Source organism: Chiloscyllium punctatum, chromosome 1 (genome assembly GCF_047496795.1).
Source record: "Chiloscyllium punctatum isolate Juve2018m chromosome 1, sChiPun1.3, whole genome shotgun sequence".
Lineage (NCBI taxonomy): Eukaryota > Metazoa > Chordata > Chondrichthyes > Orectolobiformes > Hemiscylliidae > Chiloscyllium > Chiloscyllium punctatum.
The window spans coordinates 104653932-104667536 of record NC_092739.1 but is presented as its reverse complement, the minus strand read 5'-3'; the positions used below and the strand labels follow the sequence as shown (position 1 = coordinate 104667536).

Here is a 13605-nt window from a genome sequence, read left to right as displayed (position 1 = left end):
AGTCAAAACTAAATCTCACTGTCTTGTACAACTGCGTAATTTTGTTTTGATTTTGAAAAGGCTATACCTAAACTAGGAGGATGTCTTTGGCTGGGAGCAACAGACAGTTGCTCAAAGTGGCATGCCTGTGCAGTGGTACAGTTACACTGAGTGATATGAGTCTCTTTCCACTGAGTAGATGTGGCACCTAACCTTACGAAGTGCAGGGATCATTCATCCCTCTTCTTGTTCTGGATCCGGGTCTGCTGGTACTGGCATCCTCGGCCATAGCCATCCACTTCTGATGGGAAGGCAAACAGCTGCTGTGCCTGGGGAAGCAAGCCTTCCTTCTTTTCTGGACAGCCTAAAGCAGAACATGTAACAAGGTGCGGTTGAACTTTGAAGGTAGTTATTGCTTACTTAGGGACAAATAGGATGATGGGTGTGGTGGTTAGGAGCGACTAACAGTGCCTCCAAATGATTCTATAAAGGTTAGCAGTGAGTGAAGGTTTGTCCAGATAGCCTTTAAATATGGCAACTAGATATTTAAGCCCAGAAGGTCCCAGCAAAGGCAAGAACCTCCTGGCTGTTTCCTGAAAACAACTGGCATTTTTCCATAATCAGCTGAAAAGCACTTGATTATTCAAGGCCTTGGTGGAAGTAGAAACATCACAAATACCAATACCATGCTTCAAATGCATACAGACCAGTTACTTTAACTTTGGTGGTAGGGAAATTTCTAGAAACAATTATTTAGGATAGAATTAGTAATCACATGGAAAAAAAGTAGGTTCGTTGGGAAGAGTCAGCATGAAGTTCTAAAGTGGATATTGTGTTTAACTAACTACTGAGGATCAACTAAGTTGGGTGTAGTTTAACCAAGAACAAACCAATTACCTATGTTAATCTGGTTTTATTTCATTACAACTATTTGTTACATAAAAGTGGATACCACAATACTTAACTAGTTGTCTGAATGTTTTTATCCTCAGCACTCAACTGTTCCCCCAGAATGTCACAGAAATGTGGCAAACAGACTGCTGAGGAACATTTGGTCAGTAAACCCTCTGCAATCCCAGAAAAACTGAGCAACAGAGGCATAACTAAAGAATAGGAACATAAGTTTGATTATGGAGCAATTATTAGGCTGTTCGGTATCTCAACGGCGTAAAAACCCTGGTGTATCTCTCCAACATGCATCACAAAGTTTCTCCACATTAGAATGAAGTGCTGAATATTCCACAGTCTCACCTACATTTAGATTTGGCCCAGCAGCTACAGTTCTCATCAAGCATGGACCATCACATGGAAGTAAGGAAGCAGCAAAAGAAAGAGGATGACTCACACCTTGCAGCAAAAAGAAGCTGAAAATAACCAACTGAACGAGTTTATAAAAATTCCATTGAGAATACATTAGAAAATATTATCATTGACCAAGTAACTGCATAGAATATTTTAAATTGACCCTGCTATTTTATTTTATCTTGTACAGGTACTGCAAGGAATGCCTTGAACCAACCACATGTATGGCTGACCATCTTTCTATCAGCAGTAATGTGTGTCCTGCCAATTATAATTGTGCGTTACCTCAGCGCTGAGCTAAGACCTACCTCCATTGATAAAGTATGTTCTTAATGAGAATAGAATAGAATGACTTAGAATAAGGCTATCTGAAAGAAAACTGTTTGTTATTCGTAATTACATCTTTAACTATTACTTGAGAGAATATTCCACAACAATAATACAATCTTCATGATTTCAACTTTAAAAATATAAACTGGGTTTTAGTTTAAATCTAGCTATGTTTAGAATTGAGGTGGGATAGCTCGAATCATAGGAGAATAATTTTTTTAGTGTTTTTGAGACGCCTGGGGGGCAGCACTGATGATTAGGTTTTGTAAATAGAGTGCATGGCTACAGTGCCTAGAGAGAAACAAGGAAAGGCAAACAAAGACATTGCGATGAAAAGCCAAGAAGGCGATTATGCTTGTTAGAGTACTCATGAGAAGTATAAATTGTTGAAAATGGGTTGGCTGTGTTGGGAGCAACTCATACCAAATAGGAACTAAGGGTGTAGGGGAAAGTTAACAAACATGGAAGAGAACATGCTCTGAAATTGTTAAAATTGGTAATTCCTGAAGATTGTAACCTATCTAGGCGGAAGATGAGGTATTGTTCCTCCAGCTTGCATTAAGCCTCACTGGAACACTACGGTGGGCCTGAAACAGAAATATTGGCATGCCGCTTTGTTGAAGTGGTAGGTACCTGGAAGTTTGGGGTCATCTTTACAGACAGAGCTAAGGTATTGGGCAAAGCAGTCACCCAGTCTGTGGTTCGTCTCCCCAGTGTAAAACAGACCTAGGTTGGAATCCACTACAACAAAATGTGAAATTTGAATTCGGAATAAATTTGAATTCAGAATAAATCTGAAATTTAAAGATGATCTTGAAACCTGTTGGATTGTCGCAAAAGCCTATCCATTTAATAATGTCTGTTAGGGAAGGATGTCTGTCCTCCTTACAAAGGGTCAGCACTCAAAAAGCTTGTGATTTCAAATAAACCTGTTAGACAGAACCTGATGACATGTGACTTTCAACCTGATTCAGTTAAGGAAGAGGGGTATGTTAGGAGCAGCACCAGGTGCATCTAATATTGAGATGTCAAGTTGATGGGAGAAAGTGAGGGCTGTTAAACTGGTGAAGCTACAACATAGGCTTAGAAGCATACCAAACATGGTTTAGTGGCTAGTGATAGACAGGACTAAGCAATTTCACAACTAGTGGATCTGTATTCCTGCCACAAGGATAGGCATTACAACTTGAGAATACCCTGATGTACTTTCGTAAGGTATGATTTGTCTGGATAGCATGCAAAACAATGCTTTTCATATAGCTCAGTAAATGTGACAATTATATGTCAAAATAAATCAGACTTAACAGGTATTTTAAATGATTCATTTCACCTTGTGGACTTCTACGCACAAAGTTTGCATCAATAGTTTCACCTTTTATCCTGACATTTTCAGACCATACTATATTGGTATGAATTGTTGACAATGGCAAATACAGTGGTATTTGTAACACATAGAACATAGAACATAGAACAATACAGCACAGAACAGGCCCTTCGGCCCACGATGTTGTGCCGAACTTCTATCCTAGATTAAGCACCCATCCATGTACCAATCCAAATGCCGCTTAAAGGTCGCCAATGATTCTGACTCTACCACTCCCACGGGCAGCGCATTCCATGCCCCCACCACTCTCTGGGTAAAGAACCCACCCCTGACATCTCCCCTATACCTTCCACCCTTCACCTTAAATTTATGTCCCCTTGTAACACTCTGTTGTACCCGGGGAAAAAGTTTCTGACTGTCTACTCTATCTATTCCTCTGATCATCTTATAAACCTCTAGCAAATGTTTGACACTTTAACTTTCAAATGGTGTACGTGGAAATTTATTTGAGGTAAACTTGCTGTTTAATCTATTTACTGTATAATTATGAACTGACACTGAATCAATTGCAATTTCTTTTCAGCTGCAACTTAAAATTAGGAAAATCAAAACACTTCCTCCAAAACCAGTGGTTAGGCGTTTGAAACGGCCTAGTGCACGTCGATCTGCATATGCTTTTGCTCATCAACAGGGTTTTGGTGCCCTCATTACTTCAGGGAAGAATATGCGAATAAGGAATATCAACTATAAGCCTTCTAAGACTGTTGTGTAACTAAATATTGAACAGAAAATATAAATCTAGTTTAATATATGTAGCCAAATTGCAATGAAACCAAACCAACTCCACATGGAAATGTGACAGATGACTACAAGCAAAGGGAACATTTAATATTTGTGCATCTTAAGATACTGACTGTACAATGCCATGTTATATGAATGCACAAGTTTTGTTGGTCTACACTTCAACAATACAAAAATGAAATCAAGGTGAATTATGCCTAATTTAAAATATCAATAATCAATCTTCAGCTATGAAATTATTTTTCACTTTTAGGAGCATGCTAATTTGAAAACTCTTTGCAAATGGAGACTGAATTCAAAATGTTTACAGCAGATGAATCAAAGTAACAGTAAAATCACAATGTATCTATTGGCAAAATTTCTCAAATGCAGCCTGTTTTAAAGATTTGTTTACAGTTTTCTATTTTGTACCCAGAAATTTTGGAATTTTCATTATAGGAATTAACATCTGTTTTTTTTTACTGTAGGTAGATAGCAGGTCATCTACATTTTGATTAGAATCGCTTGAGCTAGGTAGTGAGATAGAATCATACAGCATGAAAACAGACCCTTTAGTCTAACCAGTCTATGCCGACCATAATCCCAAACTAAACTAGTCCCACGCTAAACTAGTCCCACTGTTTACTCCTGGTCCATATCTCTCCAATCATTCCTTATTCATGTACTTATCTAAATGTTTTTTTAAATGTTGTAACTGTACTTGTATCCATCACTTCCTCCGGACATTCGTTTCACACACCAACCACACTGTCTATGTAAAAAATTGCCTGTGATGTATTTTTAAAATCTTTCTCCACTCACATTAAAAATATGCCTCCTCGTCTTGAAATCACCCACCCTAGGGAAAAGACAGCTGCCATTCATCTTATCTATACCCTGTATTATTTTATAAAAGTCCCAGCCTATCCAGCCTCTCCTTATAATTCAAACCCTCCAGTCCCAGCAACGTCCTGGTAAAATGAAGATCTAGCTCATTTTTGTTGTGTTCATCGCTACCGACAATGGCTCATGTTTTATTCCCCAGAATCACTTCTACTTCTTTCCTGCATTAGTAGAGTTGGGAAAAATGGATCCACTTCAGGTTTGACAGAAATTATTCCATTCCAAGTGACACTCATGTTGTTATAGTGTTAGTTGAAAATTGAAGAGCACTATAAATTGGAAATATTATGTAATTGTCAGTATAAACTTGACATCCGACTTGCTGTATTGAGCGACTTCAACAGATATTAAATGCTATTTTCTAGTTAAGCTTTCAAATTGAAGTTCGAACATAGTACCAGTGACATGAGCTGTTAAAGGATGCATTTGTTACAGTAGTACTGTGAAACATTCTGACTAAGAGGGGTTATCATAAGTATTTGAGACAAATCACCTTCTGCAAACCTTCCACAAGTATCTCCAGAACGGAGTTAGAATTGGAGATTTCAGACAGTTTGTGTGTACTAATGTGAACAGTTACCCAGAAAATGTTAGACATATTAAAACTTAGACTGCACATAGCGTAACAACTTATTTGGGTCCACAATCTCACCCCAACCCCAGATCTCTGACTACTTCTCCCCAACCACCTAGCTGAAAACCTGACTCCCCCAGAAATTAACTACCTCCCACTGAGTTGGTGCAATACTTCTCTAATCCACTAAGTACCTTCCTGACATGACTAATTCTTATGATTAATTCCTGACATGACTCAACCCTCTCTCACCCGCATTCTGAGCATCTGACAACTCACCCACCCAACTACCCTTCCAACCATCCAACTTACCATACCAATTTAACCTGACTATAGCTGATTCACTGCCATTTGTGACCACCTGACTACCCTCCTGACCACCTAAATACATACTCTCCTGGACCCAACTTATCCTCCCAACCACAGAATAACTCACTGACTGGGACACAGTTTCCTCCATTATCCAGCAACTACTTTCTCAACCATACAACTACCCTCCTAACCATTTGACCAATTACCCAGACTACCCCTTACTCACTTACCCATTCACCCACATACTTACATACCTATTTGCCGTTCCATCCACTAAAATTCCAATTGGATATTTAAATATAGCAGGTAGGGCTGTAAAGAAAAAAGACATAACTTATCTTTCCCAAGTCTGCTGCTGTCTAATGGAGTTCTGTGAGTGCACACGTGTTGGAATGCATGGATCTCAGATGTCTGTGCAGTGGAAAAAACATAGAAGAAACATTGCTCAACTCTGTTTTAAGTCTTTTATCAGTTGCTTTACTTTTATGTCACTGGTTATTGGCTACTTTGCTCAGGGAATAGGTCCTTCCTTCCCACTCTAGGTACACCTCTGATAATTTTACATATTTCTGTTAAATCTTTTGCAGACTTCTCTGTTCAAAACAAAGCAACCACAGCCTTACCAAACTTTCTTCATAGATAAAATTCTCAATTTTTGGCATCAATTTGGTAAATTCCCTCTCTAGCATAATCATATCCTTTATGTAATGTGGTGATCAGAACTATATGTAGTACTCCATCTGTGGTCCAACAAGTATTTTATACAGTTCTAGAATAATTCTTGCTTTTATATTCTGTCTGCTATTAGAAAGATATGTGCTATTATATGAGAGAAACAGAGGGATAATAAATTTGCAAAATACAACTCCATACCAAATGGATAAAGTATATTATAACTGCAGAACACAATCAATGACAACATGACATTACATACACACGACACCTGGCCACATGCATGTCTTCTGAACTTCTCCACTTTCTTTTAATATACCTTCTTCACAATTATTCTCTGTACATCTTTAAAGCTTCTGCAATACTAGTCGCCAGACTAAATATGCACTCTGTGATCATGTTAAATATTTTGTATAATTTTGGTCTGTACTTCTAAATGGCATGCCTGTGTCTTATAAATTCGATACTTTTCTCATGTTTCCTACCCAACATTTTAGCACTGAAATATATTTAAAAGGGATGTTAAAAGAAAATGGTGGAAATGTCTTGCAAATCAGGCCACAACTGTGGCGAGAACTGATAAGTTGATATTTCAGCTTGGACATGTCGTCATGGTCTTTGTATTCACAGTCCACTCATGGACATTACATACACACGACACCTGGCCACATGCATGTCTTCTGAACTTCTCCACTTTCTTTTAATATACCTTCTTCACAATTATTCTCTGTACATCTTTAAAGCTTCTGCAATACTAGTCGCCAGACTAAATATGCACTCTGTGATCATGTTAAATATTTTGTATAATTTTGGACTCATGGACTGTGAATCGTCTTCTATTACAAGTGCAAATATATACTTAATTGAAACTGGAACAGCAAATGCACAATGTATCTTAGAAATGCAGTTCTTCCATTAAAACTACCCATGCCATTCTCATTTCTTCTGTTCCATTAAAAGTAAAGGTGGCTTATTGTGAGCACTACTGCTCACAGCGCCAGGGACCTGGTTTTGATTTCAGCCTTGGGTGACTGTACATGTGGAGTTTGCACGTTCTCCCTGTGTCTGTGTAGGTTTCCTCCAGATAGTTTGGTTTCCTCCCACCGTCCAAAGATATGCAGGTTAGGTGGATTGGCCATGCTAAATTGCCCATAATATCCAGGGCTGTGCAGGCTTAGATGGATTTGCTATAGGAAATGCAGGGTTACAGGGATAGAGTGAGGGGTTTGGTCTGAGTGGAATGATCTTTGAAGGGGCAGTGTGGACTCGATGGGCTGAATGGCCTGCTTCCACAAAGTAGGATTCTAAGATCTGTCCTTTATTTATCAGTTAATCCATTTGGAAAATTAGAAAATCAACAGCTCAGGATTTCAGAAAGTGTGCAAAATGTCTCCTCTGGCTGCATCATGTTGGCACATGACTCAGAATGGCCTTAAATAAAAGCCATGATGTGGAGGTGCCGGTGCTGGAGTGGATAAAGTTAAAAATCACACAACACTATGTTCTAGTCCAACAGGTTTATTTGGAAGTACAAGCTTTCATAACACTGCTGCCTCGTCAGTCTAGCTACCTGACAAAGGAGCAGCACTCCGAAAACTTGTACTTCCAAATAAATCTGTTGGACTAGAACATGGTGTTGTGTGATTTTTAACTTAACTAAAAGACCCTATTTGATTTAGCTCTAAACACAAATCAGTATCACAAAGATTAGGATTAGAACCATACCTGATTTTGAAATAAATTTACAGCAAGTGGTTATGGTCTGAAATCCATGACCTTAAAGGATGTTTTTCAAAAGGGAATTGGTTAAACATATAAACATACATGTATATAGACATGACTAAGAAAATAAGGCAGGGAAATAGGGCTAGCTAAATTGTTCTGGGGAGTGTCTGAAAGGACGCAAGGGATAAACATCCTTCTATGCTATGTGATTCTATATTTGTTTTTTGCTTCAGGCCGTGTCTTGTAATGCTATCTCTGCATAACCACTGACTATTCTTCAATTTCATAGTTCAGTTTAGTGAATGTTGAAATGAAAATGATCAGCTTGTTTACATCTCTATGACTGTAATTTCTTGAAATGAAGTATTAGGTTGAGCATAATGTCTTTGAAATGATAGTCATATGAGGAACTTCTGGAACTATGGCCAAATACCCAGGAATTTCTGTAAATTTTGAAAAAAAGAGACAGATTTCTCCATAAGAGAATAAATATATTGTTTTGCTAGAAGAAAATATGTATAATTTTACATTTAATTTGTCTAATAATTTGAAAACACAGAGCAATATTTTTTCGATGATGGAACTTCTAACTCCTGTCACATGAAGAATTCAGGGTTAAGCATACTTAGCCCTGGAGCCATTTAACACTGACAAGTTTATGGTCAGATTGCATGTTTATGGATGAATGTCAATGTCGCTGTACCTTCTAGGTTTAATACTATGCTTTTGCAGTACTTGCTGAGAACACACTAAACCTTCCCCACTTTTAAGATAAAACAGTTTGAATGCAGGTTTATATGATTAAAATTCATTATAATCTTACTGCCTACTGACAGTCCCAGGAGCTCTCCTTTCAAATAATTGGATGGTATGTGCACACAAACATGCATACACCCTTTCTCTCATTGTTTTCATTAATCTAATTCATAAGCACTGTTCTTCACAAGACAAATTCTCAAGCTAATCCATGCTGTTTTTTGAAACAATTTAGACAAGGTTCTTTGAAACATGCTAAACTTATGCATATATAAGAATCTTGCTCAGGTAGATGAAGAGCACCTTGGAGAAGGTTGTCAGTCATTTTAATCAAAAAATTAGATTGAGCTTCAGAACAATGCCAGAAGTAAGCTGGACATCTTAATATAAAATAAGGAAAGATGTTAGTACAGAAAGTTTTGGAAATACTTAAAGTGGTTTCTTTAAATGGAGGTTGGTACAGCAAAAGTTAGGAAGGTAAATTAATTGAGTTAGTGGCATTAAAACTTTTTCTTAAGAGGTCTAATTACACCAGCTTTATTGTGCTCTTAATAAGTGATGGTAACATGACACCAAAGTAGCGAAGAACTTTCTACTACAAATCTTTTTATAGTTAGATAAGTATGTATTCAAGAAGTCTATATACTTACTCCAATTAATGAAACTTAAAATGATCATATGCAATGAATTATATAAAATAATGACAGATTGTAATGTGACACTATCACACCATTGCACATGATATCATCATGCCAAAACACTGCTCTTGTTGTACCCCATCCTTTAATAATGATAGGTTTGTCAAATGTTTTCATGTGTTGTTTTGAAAGGAATACTATGTATCATTGAATATATGGATGGTAAAATTATTTCATATTTTTATATGTGAGATGAACACCAAAGATAGAAAAAGATTTAAATGTATATTTTTAGTAATTGTGTTTTTATCAAATCACTTACAATTAAAGTAATACATGGTTACATTTCTTTTATATACATTCATATAAATCTTGCTATGTCAATTGTAACACATTGTAAAAAAAAATATTTTGTCTCAATTCAAGTAATATTCATTCACAACAGAATAACTATTTTCTGGCTATAATGCTGTACTATAAAGCATTATAGTCTATGATCTCAGGATTTCACCTCTCAACAATATTTCCTATATTTTCTTTAATTAACAGAATGTTTTAATTCATATTGTTGCAATGTTTCAATGAAAAATATCAGTTCTAAGTGACTACCTAATGATTTACATAAATTTATGATGAGTAGATTAGTTAGCTGCCTTACATCTGCGCATAGAAGTCGTCCATAAAACAACCTGTGGAAGAAATTCCAAAGCCTGAATAGAGGCATAGAGTATTTTCTAAACTTGCTTCAGGTATCTGAAGCATAAAAGGATTTAGGAGTCCCGAGTTCAGGATTCTCTTAAGATTAACATGCAGATTCAGTTGGCAGGTAGGCAGGCAAATGAAGTGTTAGCATTCATATAAAAGGATTAGAATACAACAGAAGAGACATACAACCTCAGCAGTACACCACTCTGGTCAGACCACATTTGGAACATTGTGAACAATTTTGTGCCCTGTATCTAAGGAATGATTTGCTAGCATTGGAGGGAGTCCAGAGGAGGCTTCGAAGAATAATCCTAAGGATGAAAGGTTTGTCATATGAGGAGCAGTTGAGGACTTTGGGTCTGTATTTGATGGAGTTTAGAAGGTCAAAGAGGGGAATCTGATTGAAACTTACAGCATCCTGAAAGGCCTGGATAGAATGAATGTGGAAAAGATGTTTCCACTAGTAGGATAGTCTAGGACCTAAGGCCACATCCTCAGAGAGAAGGGATGATTAGGAATTTATTCAACCAGAGGATGATGAATCTGCGGAACTCATTACCGCCAAAGGTTGTGGAGGGCAAGTCATTGATGGTATTTAAGACAGATAGGTTCTTGATGAGTAATGTGATCAAGGGTTATGGGCAGATGGCAGGAGAATGGAGTTGTGAAACATATCAACCATTGAATGCTGGTGCAGAATCGATGGGCTACAACAAGTAATTATGCTTCTATACCTCATGATCTAAAGAGTCCAGAAGGGAGCTCAATTATGCTATAACGCCTTAATTGTTCACTTTGTTATGACCAGGTCAGGTTACCTCCCTGGTTAGCCGGAACTAAGGTTTCTGTTGTTTTCAGCAGAAAGTTCTGTCTCTCTTCAATTAAAATGTAGTTAATTAATTTCTACAATAACAAGAAGGTGTTAATTTTAAGGTCTTTCTGCGTGACAGAAAGAGCAATTTTGCTAACTGCTGACCCCACCAAAATGAATAGAAGTGTTACACCAAGCATCCACACAGGCACAATGTCAAAAAAGGATAATGTCCAGTATAAAAAGATTAAAGGAATGTACAGTTTAAAATCCAAAGGATGTCTTTGAAGTATAAAATTTTAACCTGAGACCATTGTTGCTTTGTTGGTATCTAAGATCATTTAACTTATTCTTAGTGTTCTGATATTTCTTAAGGCATGAACTTAAATCCTCTTCCAGTGAAAGCCAATACTTTATTTGTCTTCCTAATTGCTTGCTGCACCTCCCAGTCTACTTTCATTGGGCAAACAAATTCCTTTGTACATCCACATTTTCCAATGTATCACCATTTTCCGCATTTCTGTTTATGACACTGAAATGTATAATTTGACATTTAACGATGTAGTGATGTATTTACCATGTGTTTGCCTACTTACTCAATTTGTCTAAATCAATTTGAAGCCTGCTTGCATTCTCCTCTCAATAAGTGATTTCAGTTTTGTTTTGTCAACAAACTTGGAAACATTGCATTTGGTTCCCTCATCCAGGCCATTATTTCATGAATAGTTTGAGGCCCATCTTTGCACTACCTCTTTCTTCAGCTACCTGGAAAAAGAAGTATTTATTCCCACTCTCTTGTTTCCTGTCTGTCAACCAAATTTTAATCCATGACAATGTAATATCCTTATCCTCTCTTTGTTTTTGGCTACAAACCACTTTTAAGGGAACTTATCAAAAGCCTCCTGAAAATACAAACATACCACATTCGCTTATTCCCCTTTATCTAATTTATCAGATACAACTTCAAATAACACAAATAGGATCTGTTAAGCATGATATGCCTTTCATTAACTCATGTAAGTTTTGTCCAATATTGTTAGTGCTTTATCATGTCTTTTGTCATAAATTCTAGCGTTTTCCCTACTACTGATGTCAGACTAATTAGTCTGTAATTCTCTTTTATTTCTCCCTCCTCACTTAAATCATGGGGTTACATTTCCTACCATTCAATCTCTAGGAATTGTTCCAGCAGTCTGTTGAACTTTGGAAGATGACCATCAATGCATCCAACATTTCCAGAGCTGCCACCTTTCATTTCTCTGGAATGTAGATTAGCAGGTCCTGGAGATACTGATTTCCTTCAGTTCCACCCTTTGGCTAGGCTGTTGGTTCCTTAACATTTCATTTTTGTACTATTTTTTGTGCAGACAAAAGCAAAGTACGTGTTCACTTATTCTGCTATTTCTTTATTCCCCATTGGTTAGGCCACTGTTAGAATATTGCATGCAATTCTGGTCTCCTTCCTATCGGAAAGATGTCGTGAAACTTGAAAGGGTTCAGAAAAGACTTACAAGGATGTTGCCAGGCTTGTGGGGATTTGAGCTATAGGGAGAGGCTGAACAAGCTGGCGCTGTTTTCCCTGGAGCGTCAGAAGCTGAGGGGTGACCTTATAGAGGTTTACAAAATTATGAGGGGCATGGATAGGGTAAATGGGCAAAGTCTTTTCCCTGGGGTTGGGGAATCCAGAACTAGAGGGCATAGGTTTAGGGTGAGAGGGGAAAGATATAAAAGAGACCTACGAGGCAACTTTTTCACACAGAGGGTGGTATGTGTATGGAATGAGCTGCCAGAGGAAGTGGTGGAGGCTGGTACAATTGCAACATTTAAGAGGCATTTGAATGGGTATATGAATAGGAAGGATTTGGAGGGACACGGGCCAGGTGCTGGCAGGTGGGACTAGATTGGATTGGGATATCTGGTCGGCATAGACAGGATAGACCGAAGGGTCTGTTTCCATGCTGTCCCTCTTTATGACTCTATTATAATCTCTCCGGCTTCTGATTGTAAGGGAACTACACTTTTGTATTTGCCGATCTTTTTCTGTTTGCATTTTTATAGATGCTTTTTCACTTTGTTTGCATATTCTCTACAATTTTGCTCTCATTCTATTCTGCAGTCAAAACTCAATTTCTCACTCACTACCAAAAACAACTTGAAATGCAAACATGCTTGTGTATTTCTATGTCCGAGTTCAGTGTTTCCAAGCTTAATCAAGGCAGTTGTTTTTTTCATTTCTAAAATGTGAACATTCGGATCAAGATTATGTTCTTTTCATCCTAGTCCTGGGTGACCAGCTTCTTTGCCTTTGAATAAAATGTAATTTATGTTTGGCTGTCTATCATCTGTGTAATTTATGTTTGGCTCTTTGTGATTTAAAACAATGAAGGGTAGAGATGGAGGAGAATCTTCCTAGCTCCTCAACAATGTTGGCATTGGCCAATCTCTTGGGAAAATAAAGTGACATCAGAAATGAGATTCTTGATGCTGAGAGGAAAAGTACAAATTTTTAACCAAGTTTTTAAAGGCAGGATTTGGGACATCATTGTTGAGGTTGTATGGATGTTGGTGAGGCCACATTTGGAGTTCTGATCACCCTGTTAACAGAAGGATATTAAATTGAAGAGAGTTCATAACAGATTTGCCAGGATATTGCTGGGCTTGGAAGGTTTGAGTTATAAGGAGAGGTTGAATAGACTGGTACTTTTTTTCATTGGAGTGTAGAAGGTTGCAGGGTGTCCTTATAGAGGTTTATAAAATCATGAGGGACACAGTTAATGCGAATAGCAAATATCTT

General features: G+C 37.5%; 1 protein-coding gene across 1 annotated transcript in view; it reads left to right on the top strand.

Annotated features, from left to right (window-relative positions):
• atp8b5b (ATPase phospholipid transporting 8B5b) overlaps positions 1-7570 on the top strand; it is a 278562-nt gene extending 270992 nt beyond the window's left edge. Inside the window, exons 27-28 of the mRNA XM_072571671.1 lie at positions 1472-1602; positions 3519-7570. Of these exons, the coding sequence (XP_072427772.1) occupies positions 1472-1602; positions 3519-3707 (320 nt within the window). The 3' untranslated portion in view covers positions 3708-7570. The remainder of the gene's footprint in view (positions 1-1471; positions 1603-3518) is intronic.
• The last annotated feature ends 6035 nt before the right edge of the window (positions 7571-13605 follow it).